General features: G+C 48.0%; 1 protein-coding gene across 1 annotated transcript in view; it reads right to left on the minus strand.

Moving 5' to 3' along the window:
• The window catches only part of PTPA (protein phosphatase 2 phosphatase activator), a 39,277-nt gene that overhangs the window by 6,312 nt on the left and 20,293 nt on the right, over nucleotides 1-12,672 (minus strand). Inside the window, exons 8-9 of the mRNA XM_065418700.1 lie at nucleotides 11,131-11,231; nucleotides 5,621-5,728 (exon numbers count right to left, since the gene is read on the minus strand). Of these exons, the coding sequence (XP_065274772.1) occupies nucleotides 5,621-5,728; nucleotides 11,131-11,231 (209 nt within the window). The remainder of the gene's footprint in view (nucleotides 1-5,620; nucleotides 5,729-11,130; nucleotides 11,232-12,672) is intronic.

Raw genomic sequence — 12,672 nt, forward strand, 5'->3', positions numbered from 1 at the left:
TGGTCAGTTAGAAGAGGGAGCTTTACTCTCTCCTCTCAGCACCAGTAGGCATCTGTCTCCTGAAGTCTTGTTCAATGGAGAACTGAGTGTGGGAAACTGGTCAGAGGCAGGAGGGTATTTTTACGCATTAAAAATAAAAAAATAAAACAGTCTCACCGACCCTTTAGTGTAGGCTCTGACTACCTTTAAAAGGAGGAAGCCATGACGATCTGAGCACTGGTTGCACGGGGCTTAGGCCTTGTTGCATTGGATGGGTATTCCACTTGGGCTCTAAGTAAAGGTGCACTGAAAGCAATCATTGGGTGGAAGGCCCTGAGTTTGAACGTTTGTCCTAAACATTCGACAAGCAGCAGTCACACCAACTGACTGCAATACCCGAGACACGATCTTTAGCTCAGGTGAGGCTGAGCTGATGCAGTTGGACGTTGTTTCTTTCCAGCGTAGATGGGAAGTCATGAGTTCTGCAGCCTGTCTTAACTCCCTTGCACTCTGCAGTGCCTTGTGTTTGGAAGTTTCCCAGAAGAGCCTATTCCCAACAATGAAGCTAAGCACTCTGAAATAGGTCCTTCGGGAATCCCAGAATGGGCTGGTGACAGCAGACACGTCACGTGAACGCTCCAAACAGTGCTGGCAGAAGCAGCGCTCCTGTGACGATGTGCTGAACCATAAGGATAAGCAAGAGAACCAGCCACTCCATGCACTCATTGTCCCAGCCATACTTCCCTGGCACATCACAGGCACAGCCATCTCAGGCCTTGTCTATGCTGGAGGATTGGGATGACGAGTCAGGAATGCTGCTCACCACATTGCAGCAGAACCGGAACAATCCCATCATGTGGGAATGTAAATCCAGACTCCTTTTCCAGAGGTTCATCTAGATCTTCTGAAACTTCCTCAGAGAGCCCCAGTTCTCCCTGCCCTTCTGCCTAGGGGGCAAACACTTCTGCTGCAGTCACTTCTTTTAAAGCAGTCTTGATTTTGTATTTGAGAGAGAGGCAGGAGTCAGTACCTGCGAGGGGGCCTGGCACTGTGACAGCACACCCTTCCGTGGGCGAGCGGGCCTTTGTCTCCACTAACCGAGCTGAAGGATCCATTGCTGGCATGCCGGAAACCAGCAAGCACTTGCATGGCTCCTTGGGGGAAGAAGGACAGCTCACCCTCCCCCAGTGCGGAGCACAGACGGGGTTTACAGCCAGAGGCAGGCAGCTGTCATGGTGCTGTCGTCATCGGGGAAGCAGTGGGATTTCTGAGAAGGCCCCCAGGCCTGTGGAATTCCAGCAAGGGCCAGAGGTCAGGCTGCTTCCAGCAGAATTCAACTTCTTCACAATGCACAGAAACCAAAACAAGTTGGAAAGGTTCTGAGACCGGAGGTGGGATGCGGCAGGGCTGAATACCTGCTGGGGAAATAGTAACCCTGGAGGAAGCCCCTGCAAATGCTGAGAGGAGCCTTCAGGGAAGCAGAGCTGGAAAGCTGTGAGAACATGTAGGCGAAGCTGACCCAGAGGAAGGAGAGAGCAAACTGAAGCCTTAAGACCCTGGTGGGTGGAGCTGAGGTGGCTTCTAGTATCTCCACTGCCCCCAGAGGTTCTACAGGAGATGTGCTGCTGTAGAACTTGGCTGGTTTGGGTTCCTGCTGAACAGATTCCACCACTAAAGCAAAGCATGGGTATTTAGTCCACTATATGCTACAGCACCTAGGCCTCAAACATGTGCAGGGTAAACTGAGGAGCTCCACAAGAGGCAGGGACTCCTCCTCCAGCCAGCCTGCCGGAAAGTGAGGCCAGCGGTTCAGCAAAGAGACCTCTCCTCCTCCAGCACCAGCAGAAGCAGGATTAGTGTCTCTCCTGCAGCCTTTGCAGATAGGATTGGGACTAGACTAGTCCTGATGGAAAGTATTCCCCATTTGACTGCAGCTGAGAGGGAAAGGACAAGAAATTCAGAGTAGGCTCAGGAGAACACACCACAGCTGCTGCTTTAGCCATGCTCCATTCTCTGTCCTTTGATGGAAAAGAGGATAAGAAAAGTCCCTCTCACTTCCAGCCAAAAACTTCATCCATTTAAAAAAGGCAGAAGATACTTTGTTTGCAACCCACTGCTCATCCACAGGCCTTGTACACAGAATCCTTGGATCCAGAGAACATATCCCACTCGCAAGGGAATTATTCCTATTTTAGGTTTGCTGCATTCAAGAGTCAGAGAGGTGCAAAGATGAGAAAGACGCAACCAGTTTGCCTTCTAAACGATCCAGATCTTAGATCTTATTCTTGACAGTTGCCCCATATTGTTATGTGGCATCAAATAGTTTTGAGTGGATGGACTTCCATCTTCTCCAGGACAACTGGTAAAGAATGACCCCTTCCCCTTCTTTCTTGCTGGCTCCACTTGCCTGTTAGGATGATGTGGCAGCACTTCAGTGTTTGGATGACATTGGATGCTTCTCACCATCAATCACAGCAGACATATACCTGAGAAGCCGTTAAATAGCTGGAACATTGCTGGCTTGGTGCCTCCATACTGAAGATTGAGTTAATGTAATCTAATCAACAGCAAGAAGCCATGGGGGAAGAAAAAGTCAGTGGCCTTGCTCAGATCTTAGCCAGCCTGAGAGAGCAGTGAGAAAGAGTGAGCATTCACAAGTGAGAAAGAACAAGAATGCAAATCCCCCCCAGCTCTGTCAACAGCAGCTGCCTGCCTGGGGGATGAACCAAGATTCAAGCCAGCAATTAGGAGCTCCCTTTACCTAAGTATTGTCTGCTACCATTGGCAGCATGGAGAGAGAGAGAGAGAGGGATGGCAGAAGGAAGGGTTGGCAAATGCAGTGCTGCTGGGAGGAAATATAAACTTGCTTCAGGGACCAGTAGCTAAGGGCTAAGATTTTCAAGAGTGATTTTAGGTGCCCAACTTGAGACATCCTGAGGGGGCTTGATTTTCAAAGGGTGGAGGCTCACTGCTATCTCAAGGTGCCTCAAGTTGGACACCCAAACTAAAAAATTACTCATCACTTTTGGAAGTTCTTGGCTAAAATTTGCTCAGCCATACTAAAAACACTAAAAATAAAAAAAACAAAACACCCACACCATTATGGCTAAAAGCAATGCCCGGCATCATCTGCTATGCTCCTGTCTGATCCCACAAACGGAGCAGGAACTGCTGGAATCAGTAGTCGAATGGGAGACGTCCAAAGTAGCTAGCAGGAACCGGTGCTGGTGAGTCTGTATATACCCATCGTGGCATTCAGAGCGCCCTGTGTGGTGCGAGGGCCCAAGCTTTTGGAGAAGATGAGATCCTAGCCACTTGTGGTTACTGGAGAGCCAACAGCACTTTTTAACAGGAGCATTAACCCGATTGTCCTTGTCAAAAGGTTCATCCTGTCAAAATAAGTCCTGCAAATTTCAACTGTACTCTGCATTTTTCCACTTCTTTCCTAAACTACTGTATCATGATATCGCACACAGTTTAAAAGCTTCTGCATTTCTCCCCAGAGGTGGATGCATCTCTAGGCATTTCAAGAGCACCATTAGCATTGTATCCAGGTGCCTGTGTGTAGTTTGCATTTCAGTCAGTAACTGTAGGAAGGAAGGAAGGAAGGCGCTACACAGATGTATGATTTAGTATTAACAACGTTGGTGTCTTGGTCACGGCCCCCAAAGGATGTCAGGGATGGGGATACATTTAGCACACACCCCTTGAAATGGCCAGACACCATGACCACTTCCCAGTCTCAAAAAGTGCTTCACAGACACAGACAGTTCCTTGGCAGTCCTGCGAAACCAAGAGGTGAAGAGATTTGCTGTAGCCCAGAGGAGGAGTCTGTGTCAGAGGCAGGATTGGACGCAGGCGTTCCAGGCTTACTGAGTCCTGCACTCAGAGCACTAGCCTGGAGTAGTAGTACTGGAACAGCAGTTTGCATATATTTATGATAGGAAAATAGCCCAAAGGCAAGGGCCGGGTCGGGGTAAGCAGCAAGCAGGTCACTCTCACACCTTGGTAGGTTGGAGAACCCCGGTGTGCTTTAATAGTCCTCTTGGAGCCAAATCCTCTGCTATGGTAACCACAGGCTCGGATGGGTCACCCCAGAGAATTTGGCCTCGGGTTTCTTACAGGGCAGAGGCCCCAGCCCCGGGAGCAGTACTGGCACTTGCTGTAGCTCTGGTTTAGACACAGGAGGCAGCACAAAGCCGCTGAGCTGAAGGAGCCAGAGAAGCAGGGGAGCGGTGGGGGCATTACCCCACTGCCTGGCGATCCCAGCTCTTCAGAGGAAAGCTGAGCTGCAGCCGGAAGGAGCCAGCACGGTCCCTGGGAGTGACGCCTCACAGATTAGAGAGGTATGTGGGCTGGAACCTAAACACAGGATGTGAAGCTCAGAGGAAGGGAAGGGGGAGGGGAGAAGGGAAGGGGGAGAGTGGAGGAGGATAGGCACAGTTAACCCTTTCATGCACTCACACTGAGTGGTGCTGCTTAGTCAAGACTCTGCCTTATCTCCTGGTGATAGGCGCATGGCCTGCCTGCCTTGGACCTGAGAGCACTGAGGAGGATATTAACCCCTTCAAAACCTACACCTGGGGAGCGATGGTGCCTCCAGTGCCAGGCAGCTACACTGTACAGAGTGCCACACAGGAAGGGAAGGGCACTAGCTCATGGCATCCCACGGTCTTCTAACCCTGCACAGGCCCATAACCAGAACCCTGCCGCTGAGCCATGCCAATGTGCTTCCCCAGCAGCAGAACAGTTCCTTCGGCCTACAGCTCCCCCGTCCTTCCCCCGAAGGCGCAATATAGGTGGAAGTGCCTGTCCAGCTTCCTTAAGTGCCGCAAGAGGTGTACATGTAGGTGGGGGGAAGGAGAGAGATGTTACAGCCACAGCTGCCCAATCCCCCAGGTCAAGGTTTACAGAGCAAGTCTCATGAGCTGATCGCACAGTGGAGCAACAGGGCTGAGGGGAAGGCAGGCTGCGGCTGTGGCCTTGTCTACACACCAAAGCTGCACTGATTTAACTGATTTGGTGTCTGACAATGTGGGCAAGCTGCAATCAAGAGCAGACACTCAGATTGGTTCAGGAGTCTCCACACTGGGGGTGGGCAACTGATCTAGTTCAGTTTGGGCAATTCCTATGTATGGATCAGCAGTACAATTGCTTCAAGCAACAGCTCTTAATCTGGACACCTAGAATTAGCACGAGAGAAAAAGAGAGAGATGAACAAAGGCAAACATCATCTAAAGACTGAGGTAAGTGTGTTAGCTTTGGGGGAAGCTCAGAGGTACTCCAGGCCCAGCCTCTCAGAAGAGATGTTATATGTATCAGTGTACAGTGTGTATGGGAGGAGCTTGCCACAGGCTCTAGATCCAGACTCTCCCACCAGGGGGCGCTATGGGGAGCAGCGTAGGAGGGTGGTGCTGTACGCAAGCCTTAGCCTCTTGGAGCAAAAAGTCAGTGGATGATTGCTGGCTCTGTAGGAGCTCTGAGGTGCCCTGCACCCAGCTTGAAGGAGGTGCTGTGTAGGAAGTGATGCACTAGCAGAAGAACAGAAGAGCTAATCTGAAAGGTTGCTGTGACCTGCAAGGCAGGAGTTGCATGCCGGATCAGGTGAGACCACACTCATCTCTCCTTCCCCTTCACTCACCTCTGCCTTGTACATGCGGACGAGACCCTGGTTCACTTTGGACCAGGAAGGTACAGCGCTGATGTTCCACAGCTGGTTGGAGTGTTCAGCGAAAGGGCCAGTCTTCATCTAAAACACAGAGGAAGAGAGCTAAGGGAGCCGAGCCAACAGGGAAGTTTGTGCACCAGCCCAGTGACTCACAGTCACGCTCACTTCAACAAACATTCCTGCTGGGCTGTGTGACCCAAGCACCATCCATGTCACCGCGCCCTCCCCTCCTTCCTTCCACATGCCCTCCTGCAGCAGCACTACCACCCAAGGAGGGGGGTATCCCAGCCCCCCACACCCTGAAAGCGCTAAGCATTTTCTGCCCCACATTCTAGTCTAATCACATTTTTTCCTTCTCCTTGTATGAATTCATTTAAGAACAAACAGTCCAGCTCAGCGCTGCTCCCATTCTACCCAGAAACCTCCCCATGCAACACTGCTGCTGGGCTTTCCAAGAAAATGACTCATTCTCCATTCAGATCAACAACCAGCAGCAGCCACCACCACCGCCAACCGTGAATACAGAGGGCAATGCAGGTTGGCAGCAGCTCTTGCGCTCGGATCCAAACCCTGCACCTGCCATGAGCAGAGATGGGCTACAGGGGGTCTAGCAGTTCTTTAAAGTTCCTGCATTTCACGTTGCTGGTGAAGCTGCAAGGCTCCACCTTACAGTAGACGCAGCAAACGGGCAATGGATTTAATTAATTTTTTTTAACTATAGTGTTTAAACATTGATGCTAGCTTCTTTCCAGAGATAGATTTTGGGGGGTGGGGTTAGGGGGAGCTAAACCCAGGGACAGCTGCCTCTAGATTATCCTATTGTTTGCCACTCTCCACCAACTAAACAGACCCTTAGGGAGAAAAAAATAATGCAGCCAATCTGACTGAGCGAAATTCTCATGACTTCATAAACCACAAGGCCAAAGCTCAGGCTAAAAAGGATCATGGGGAAATAAGAGTCTTTTTGACTATCATGATAGGAGCACCCTGGGTCTTCAATAACTAACCTCCCCCCACACACACACAGCAAGCGGGGAAAAGTGTTTATGCTTTTGAAGCTGCCTGCTGTAAAAAAGCTGATCAATCCATTTGTGAGAAACTGCTGCCCTTCTGCAGAGGCAAAGTGGCAGCAATTTACAAGGAAGAAGAGGAAGAAAAAAAAAAAAAATCACTCAGAGGACAACATTTAGACTCCATTGACCTCAGGGCTGAAGCATTGTGGGTAACAGTTCTGTAGTTCTGTCTGCTCTGAACAGCTGCGATGAGAACACAGATGAATTTCTGCTTCCTCTTTGCAGTTCTTCTGAGCTGGGGAATGACTGATGAGCCACTAAACCGTTCCTGCTCCCCTTCGTTTCGTGTGTGCGCGCACATGTTTTCCTTGCAGATACAAGATGAAACACACACAAAATTAAATGGAGCTGGTGTGTTATTAAGCACAAAGATTTGGCATCCCATCATGACCAGTGTGTGACTGAGAAGATGGTGCACGTCAGGGGGTTATACTGACGAGGTTTGGCACAGTCCAGCTGACATGCCCCAAGTCTCATGTGCTCGGGATGCACTGCAAGGCAGTTTTTAAAAGCATCTCTCCCTTTATGGAAGATTCTGCTGCATGCATTTCAGCCACAAGCCTCATTCTGTTCTCCAGTCCCTCCTTCGTTCAGACTGGCACAGCCCTGATCAACCCCTTTGGCTTTGCTCCTGGCCAGAAAGAGTGAAGGCAGATGGGAAGCTCTGAAAAAGCTGGTAAGGATGGCCAGACCCACGTTCAAGCCATACAGGATTTGGGCGCCTGGAGCACCTGACGCATCTGTGACCGCGGCCTTCCTAACCCGTGTCCGCTCCAGCAGAAGACTTTGCTATTGTTTCGAACTGGGGAGGGAGGGCAGAGAAGGAGAAAAAAAAATTAGCTCATTTTTGCCACAAAGGGAGAAGAGAGAGAAAACGAGCGAGCTGGAGAGAGCGAGAGAGACAGCAAGAGCGCTGCAGTCCCGCAGTGACCCCAGGGGAATGTAGTGAGTCAGAGCAGCCATATTGAGCAGGAAATTACTCACAGACGCTGCGTTCCTGCCTCTCTGTTCCCAAGAGAATCAGCCTTTTGTAAATGGTTCCTCTGTCAGTAACTGGAGGGGGAGGGGGGGGGACGGCTCTGTGCAGTGCCTTCCTGTCAGTTCCTTCCCTTCCAGCTGAAACCTGAGCCCTCCCTTCCCAAACCTCCAAATTTAGAAGCCAGATTGAAACTGAAATTCTTCATTGCCTGCCCTTGGCTCTTAAAGGAACACAGCCCTGTTTTGTTCAGGCTTCAGCCCTCTGCACAGTTCAGCACACACACAATGCTTGGGCTTTTCCCCTGTATATACACCGCAGTCCCACAGATTATACTGGAGATCTAACAAGGGACCAGCTTTATCTTTGTCTCTTGCAGAGGGCTCTGCATACTGTAGGCACCAGATAACTAACAGCATCGGAGAGACAAGGTGGGTGAGGTAATCTCTTTTATTGGACCAACTTCTGTTGGTGAGAGAGACAAGCTTTGGAGCCACACACAGCTCTTCTTCAGGTCTGCGTGGCTCAAAAGCTTGTGTCTCTCACCAACAGAAATTGGTCCAATAAAAGAGATTACCTCCCCCCCACCCCTTGCCTCTAATATCCTGGGACTGACACAACTACAACTACACTGCATACAACACCATTCAAAGCACCCAGAGATATCACAGCTCACCAGTGATGGGGGGGGGGGGGAGATTATGCAACAGCAGATTATTTCTTCTGAAGGGTTTTTTGGTTGAGGAGAGGTGGGGGTGATGTTCTGATACTTGCTTTTTGCCATTCTCTTTTTAAACACTGCTGTTTGAACATGGAAGTTAAAACCAGAGAATGAGACAGTCCTACAGGCCTGATTCAGTAGTAGTGATACAACGTTGCTGTGGCACATTTCTCCCACTGTTACATACATGAATAAAGCCTCACATTTTCCCACCCAGCACATCAGTGTTAATTCCATTTTACAGACAGGAAAACTGAGGCACAGATTTGTTCAGTTCATACTCTTTACATTGCAGCGGCACTTAGAGTTCCCTTGTCCTAGGCACTGTAGGAACACATACAAAGAAACAAACCCTGCGCAGAAGATCCCGCAATCATTTTAAATTACTTGCCCTCGGTCACAGAGCCGGGGGGAGTGGGGGGAAGGAAATCCAGGATTCCTGACTCTCAGTCCCCTGCTCTAACCACTACACAACACTCTACTTCCCTTTACACACAGGGAACTCTTATTTAGGGACCAAAGCCATTTAGGAACCATCTTTAAAAGTCATCCTATAATTAGTTAACTTATGTAACATTTGCTGCAATACTCATATAGCTTACAGGGAGCATTAAAGAAGAGTTTTAGTGGATTCAGATCAGACATTGTGTTACTGTTACTTTAACAGTTTGAGGTTTAATACACACACAAAAACAATGTAGTCCAGTATCTATATTACTGAAACATCACATACAGGCAAAGGAATAAAGAACTCAAAGAAAATACTGTATTTAAAAAAAAAAAACATCACTGTAGTTGCTGTTTTTTGAATGGTTCAAAAGCAAGGAATGATCCGATACCTATAAAATGCACTCAGTCTAGGCTATATGTTATTAAGGGAAAGCAGGCTTTCAATCAAGGGGATTAGAAGAAACAAAAAAAAAGCATTAAAGTAAGTTTTAAAACCTTTTTCCCTGTTATTTTGCCCTGATATTTGTTGTTTTGTTCAGCTTGTTGATTTAATGGACAGAAAGCTGGTATTAAAAGCTGTTATAGCTCCACCTAGTGGCAGTCGCCACCTTTCTCCATGAAACAAAACAATCCCATTTCAAAAGATAAATCTGTTTGAAACAATATTTATGATAAAATATGGTTAAAAATATCCCATGTTTTATAATTCAGCTTGTCCCAAGTCTTTATCTGCTCACCCAACAAGAACCCAGAGCAGCTTTACGTGCCACTAGGTGGCGCTATAGCAGCTAGACATGGTACTTTTAAAAATCCAGATTCCACAAGCTCCAATGAAATTTGTGGGACAAATATTTATTTATTTAACAAGAGCCAGAAAAGGCTAATTTTTGCAAGGGAAAAAAAAAATGACTGAAGAAGTTTTAAAAATCCACTTCAACCTATCAAATGTCATCTGCATTTTGCTTATAGTTTTTTATACCCGTGCACAGAAATGCGTATTTGTAATATACCCTCAATACAGGAACAAGTTACACATCCCAAAATTAAAATAAATCTTATGTTGGACCAACTTCTGCTGGAGAAAGACAAACTTTCAAGGTTACACAGAGCTCTTGAGGACCTGAAGAAGACCTCTGTATGAGCTCAAAAGCTTGGTTGGATACAACCTCACCACTGAGTCCATGTCCTAGGGTGGGAGTGGGGAGGCTGCAGGGTGAACTCCCACCTTTGTGCAGCCAGTAACCTATGCTCCCCACTGCCATGCTGGAGCCTCTGCATTTATTTATTGACAAATAAAACTTGCAGAATTTTAAAATCTTGTGCGCAGAATTTTTAATTTTTTGGCACAGAATGCACTCAGGAGCAGCAGGTCTAACACTCTGGTTACCTTCCCCAGATCTGAAGAAGAGGTCTGTGAAGCTCAAAAGCTGGTACCTTTCTACCAAGAGAAGTTGGTCCAATAAAAGCTACTACCTCACCTAGCTTCTCTCAGCCTAGTCAGACAAGCCACTCACACCATGTGGCTGTAGACAGGAGGCAGTAAGCACCATTGTTTAGGAACAGTGCCCTCTAGTGAAGATACACTGGATGTTACCATAGAGGGGCTTTGCCAAACCTTTTGCCAGCATTATTTCCCCCATCCCAAGATTCCATGATACACTTTAATGAGGACATGGTTCTGGATGCGTTACCAGTGAGGGACATCTCCCCTCACTAGCTTACAAGAATGGACATTTAATAAGTATCTTTTACCGCAGAGAACCAATGGCCAGGCTGAGATTTGGAGCAACCCAGGCTCTACGGTGGGTTAGGGGCACACACAGGTGACCCAGATGCACTAGGGCCCTGCCAAGAGGCTTATTGCTGAGGGAGGGATAGCTTGGAGTACCAGGCACAAGGACCTGACTGAACAAGGAACACCAGCCATTTCTAGCACACGTGTTCTGAAATCACATACCCCTTGTCTTATCCAAAAAGGTGTCCAAGGCGATCTATCTGCTTTATTTACCACCCCTGGCAAACCCCACTAAATCACCCATATCTACCTCCCATGCAGCTTCATCACATTCACTCTCAACATCCCTGCCGAACTCATTCAAGAGGAGAGTCAGGGGCTTGTACAAAGGCTCAGCCACATGTTCCACAAAGACGAACCAAAATACAAAAGGAGGAGAAAGCCACAGCAGGCACCCAATAATCCAATTGCAAGAGAACCCAATGCAGCTGAGAAGTCTCTCGATGGGGTAAGTATCCCCACCCTCACCTCTGTAATGAACAGGATGCACTCCAGGAACATGTAGTCCTTATGGTTTTCATTCACCACCTTCTCGTCAACAAAGTGCCGAGGTTCCAGGTTTGGGTGTTCTGAAAAAAAATTCAGATGTCTGTCCTTCAGATACCAACCAATGTCAAACCGCCTGGTCTCTTCCTGCTCCAGCCCCTCATTATAGACACAATCCACTTCAATACCTTCCGCTGAGTTAGAGACAGAAGTTTCATACTAGGTCACCTACCACATGGGTCAGTGAAGGATTGGTTCCTACCAACCATACATTGCATAGGGCTTTATCCAGTGGAGTTTAAATGTCTCCATAGATGGGACTTTCACACATTTCCCTTGGGAGACATTTTCACAGGTTTCCTGATGTGTGACCTGTCTTAATTTCATCCTTTCATTGTGCCACCCTCTGTCTCCCCTCCTTGATGTTTGTACCATTAAAATACTGGTAGGTTCAGGAGCCCATAGCCCTCAGCTAGCAAAGCTACATACACATTCAGTCCTTTTAATCTTTCACCAGCCTGTTAACCAGGTTGGTTGCTCTCCTCCAAGACTCTTCTCTGTTTGTCTACATCTGTCTGGTAAACGAGCAAACATTGATTTCTAAAGTATTCCCTCAGACCTCTTTTTGGCTTTTGTATATGGCCCATGCAGCCAGTTTTCCATCCATTCTGTATGGTTTCCAGCCAAGACAACATAAGTTACGAGATTTCCTGACACACATTACCAAAAATCAAGTTATATTACAACTATATTCCTTTCACCCACTGATTTTGAAATTCAAAAATGTAACATTTGGTCCTTATAAACCCATAACTTCATTGGTCACAGCTTTTTATCCCCTAAATACTTACAGATACTCTCTTCTTAAAGTTTGCTCCATTATTTTACTAGAGACTGAAGTGGAATTTACTGGATGTTAATTGTCAGGCTCAGATCATTCTTCCTTGCTAGAGGCCATATTTCTAACCCTAAACTCTAAGAAAGCGATGCACTAGGTTCACTGACTTTGTCTCTAGACCCAAGTCAATAGGATTAGTTGTGATGTCCTGGGTCTTTAACCCAGGTCTGGGAGTCCCCAGACAGCTGCCACATCCTGGCCTTCACCCAATGGCTACTGAAACCAGGTGGGCTGAGACACTACTAGGGCGATAGCCCCAGCCAAGGCACCACCCACAGGAGCTCTGATTGGAAGATGGCCCAGCTGCACAGACAGGTCCAACTACGCTATTTAAGCCAGGAATAGGAACAGGAAGTTTGTCCACGTAACAAGGTGGTTTTCTGTTGTGCCTGCCTTGGAGCCTCTTGTGTCTACTCCTGCACTCAACCCTGTTCCTGTTCTGCTCCCGGCTCCTCCCTTACCTCTGCCTTCACTCCTGTTCCCACCGTGCTTGATCCTGGCCTCTCCTCCTGCCCTTATGCCTCCCCGCCAATCCTCAGTGACCAATCCTGGTTCTGAATCCAGCCTCTGACTTCTGACCCCGATTCCAGCTTGACCCTTGGTTCTGGCATTTTGCATCTGACCCT

Source organism: Emys orbicularis, chromosome 18 (genome assembly GCF_028017835.1).
Source record: "Emys orbicularis isolate rEmyOrb1 chromosome 18, rEmyOrb1.hap1, whole genome shotgun sequence".
Classification (NCBI taxonomy): Eukaryota; Metazoa; Chordata; order Testudines; family Emydidae; genus Emys; species Emys orbicularis.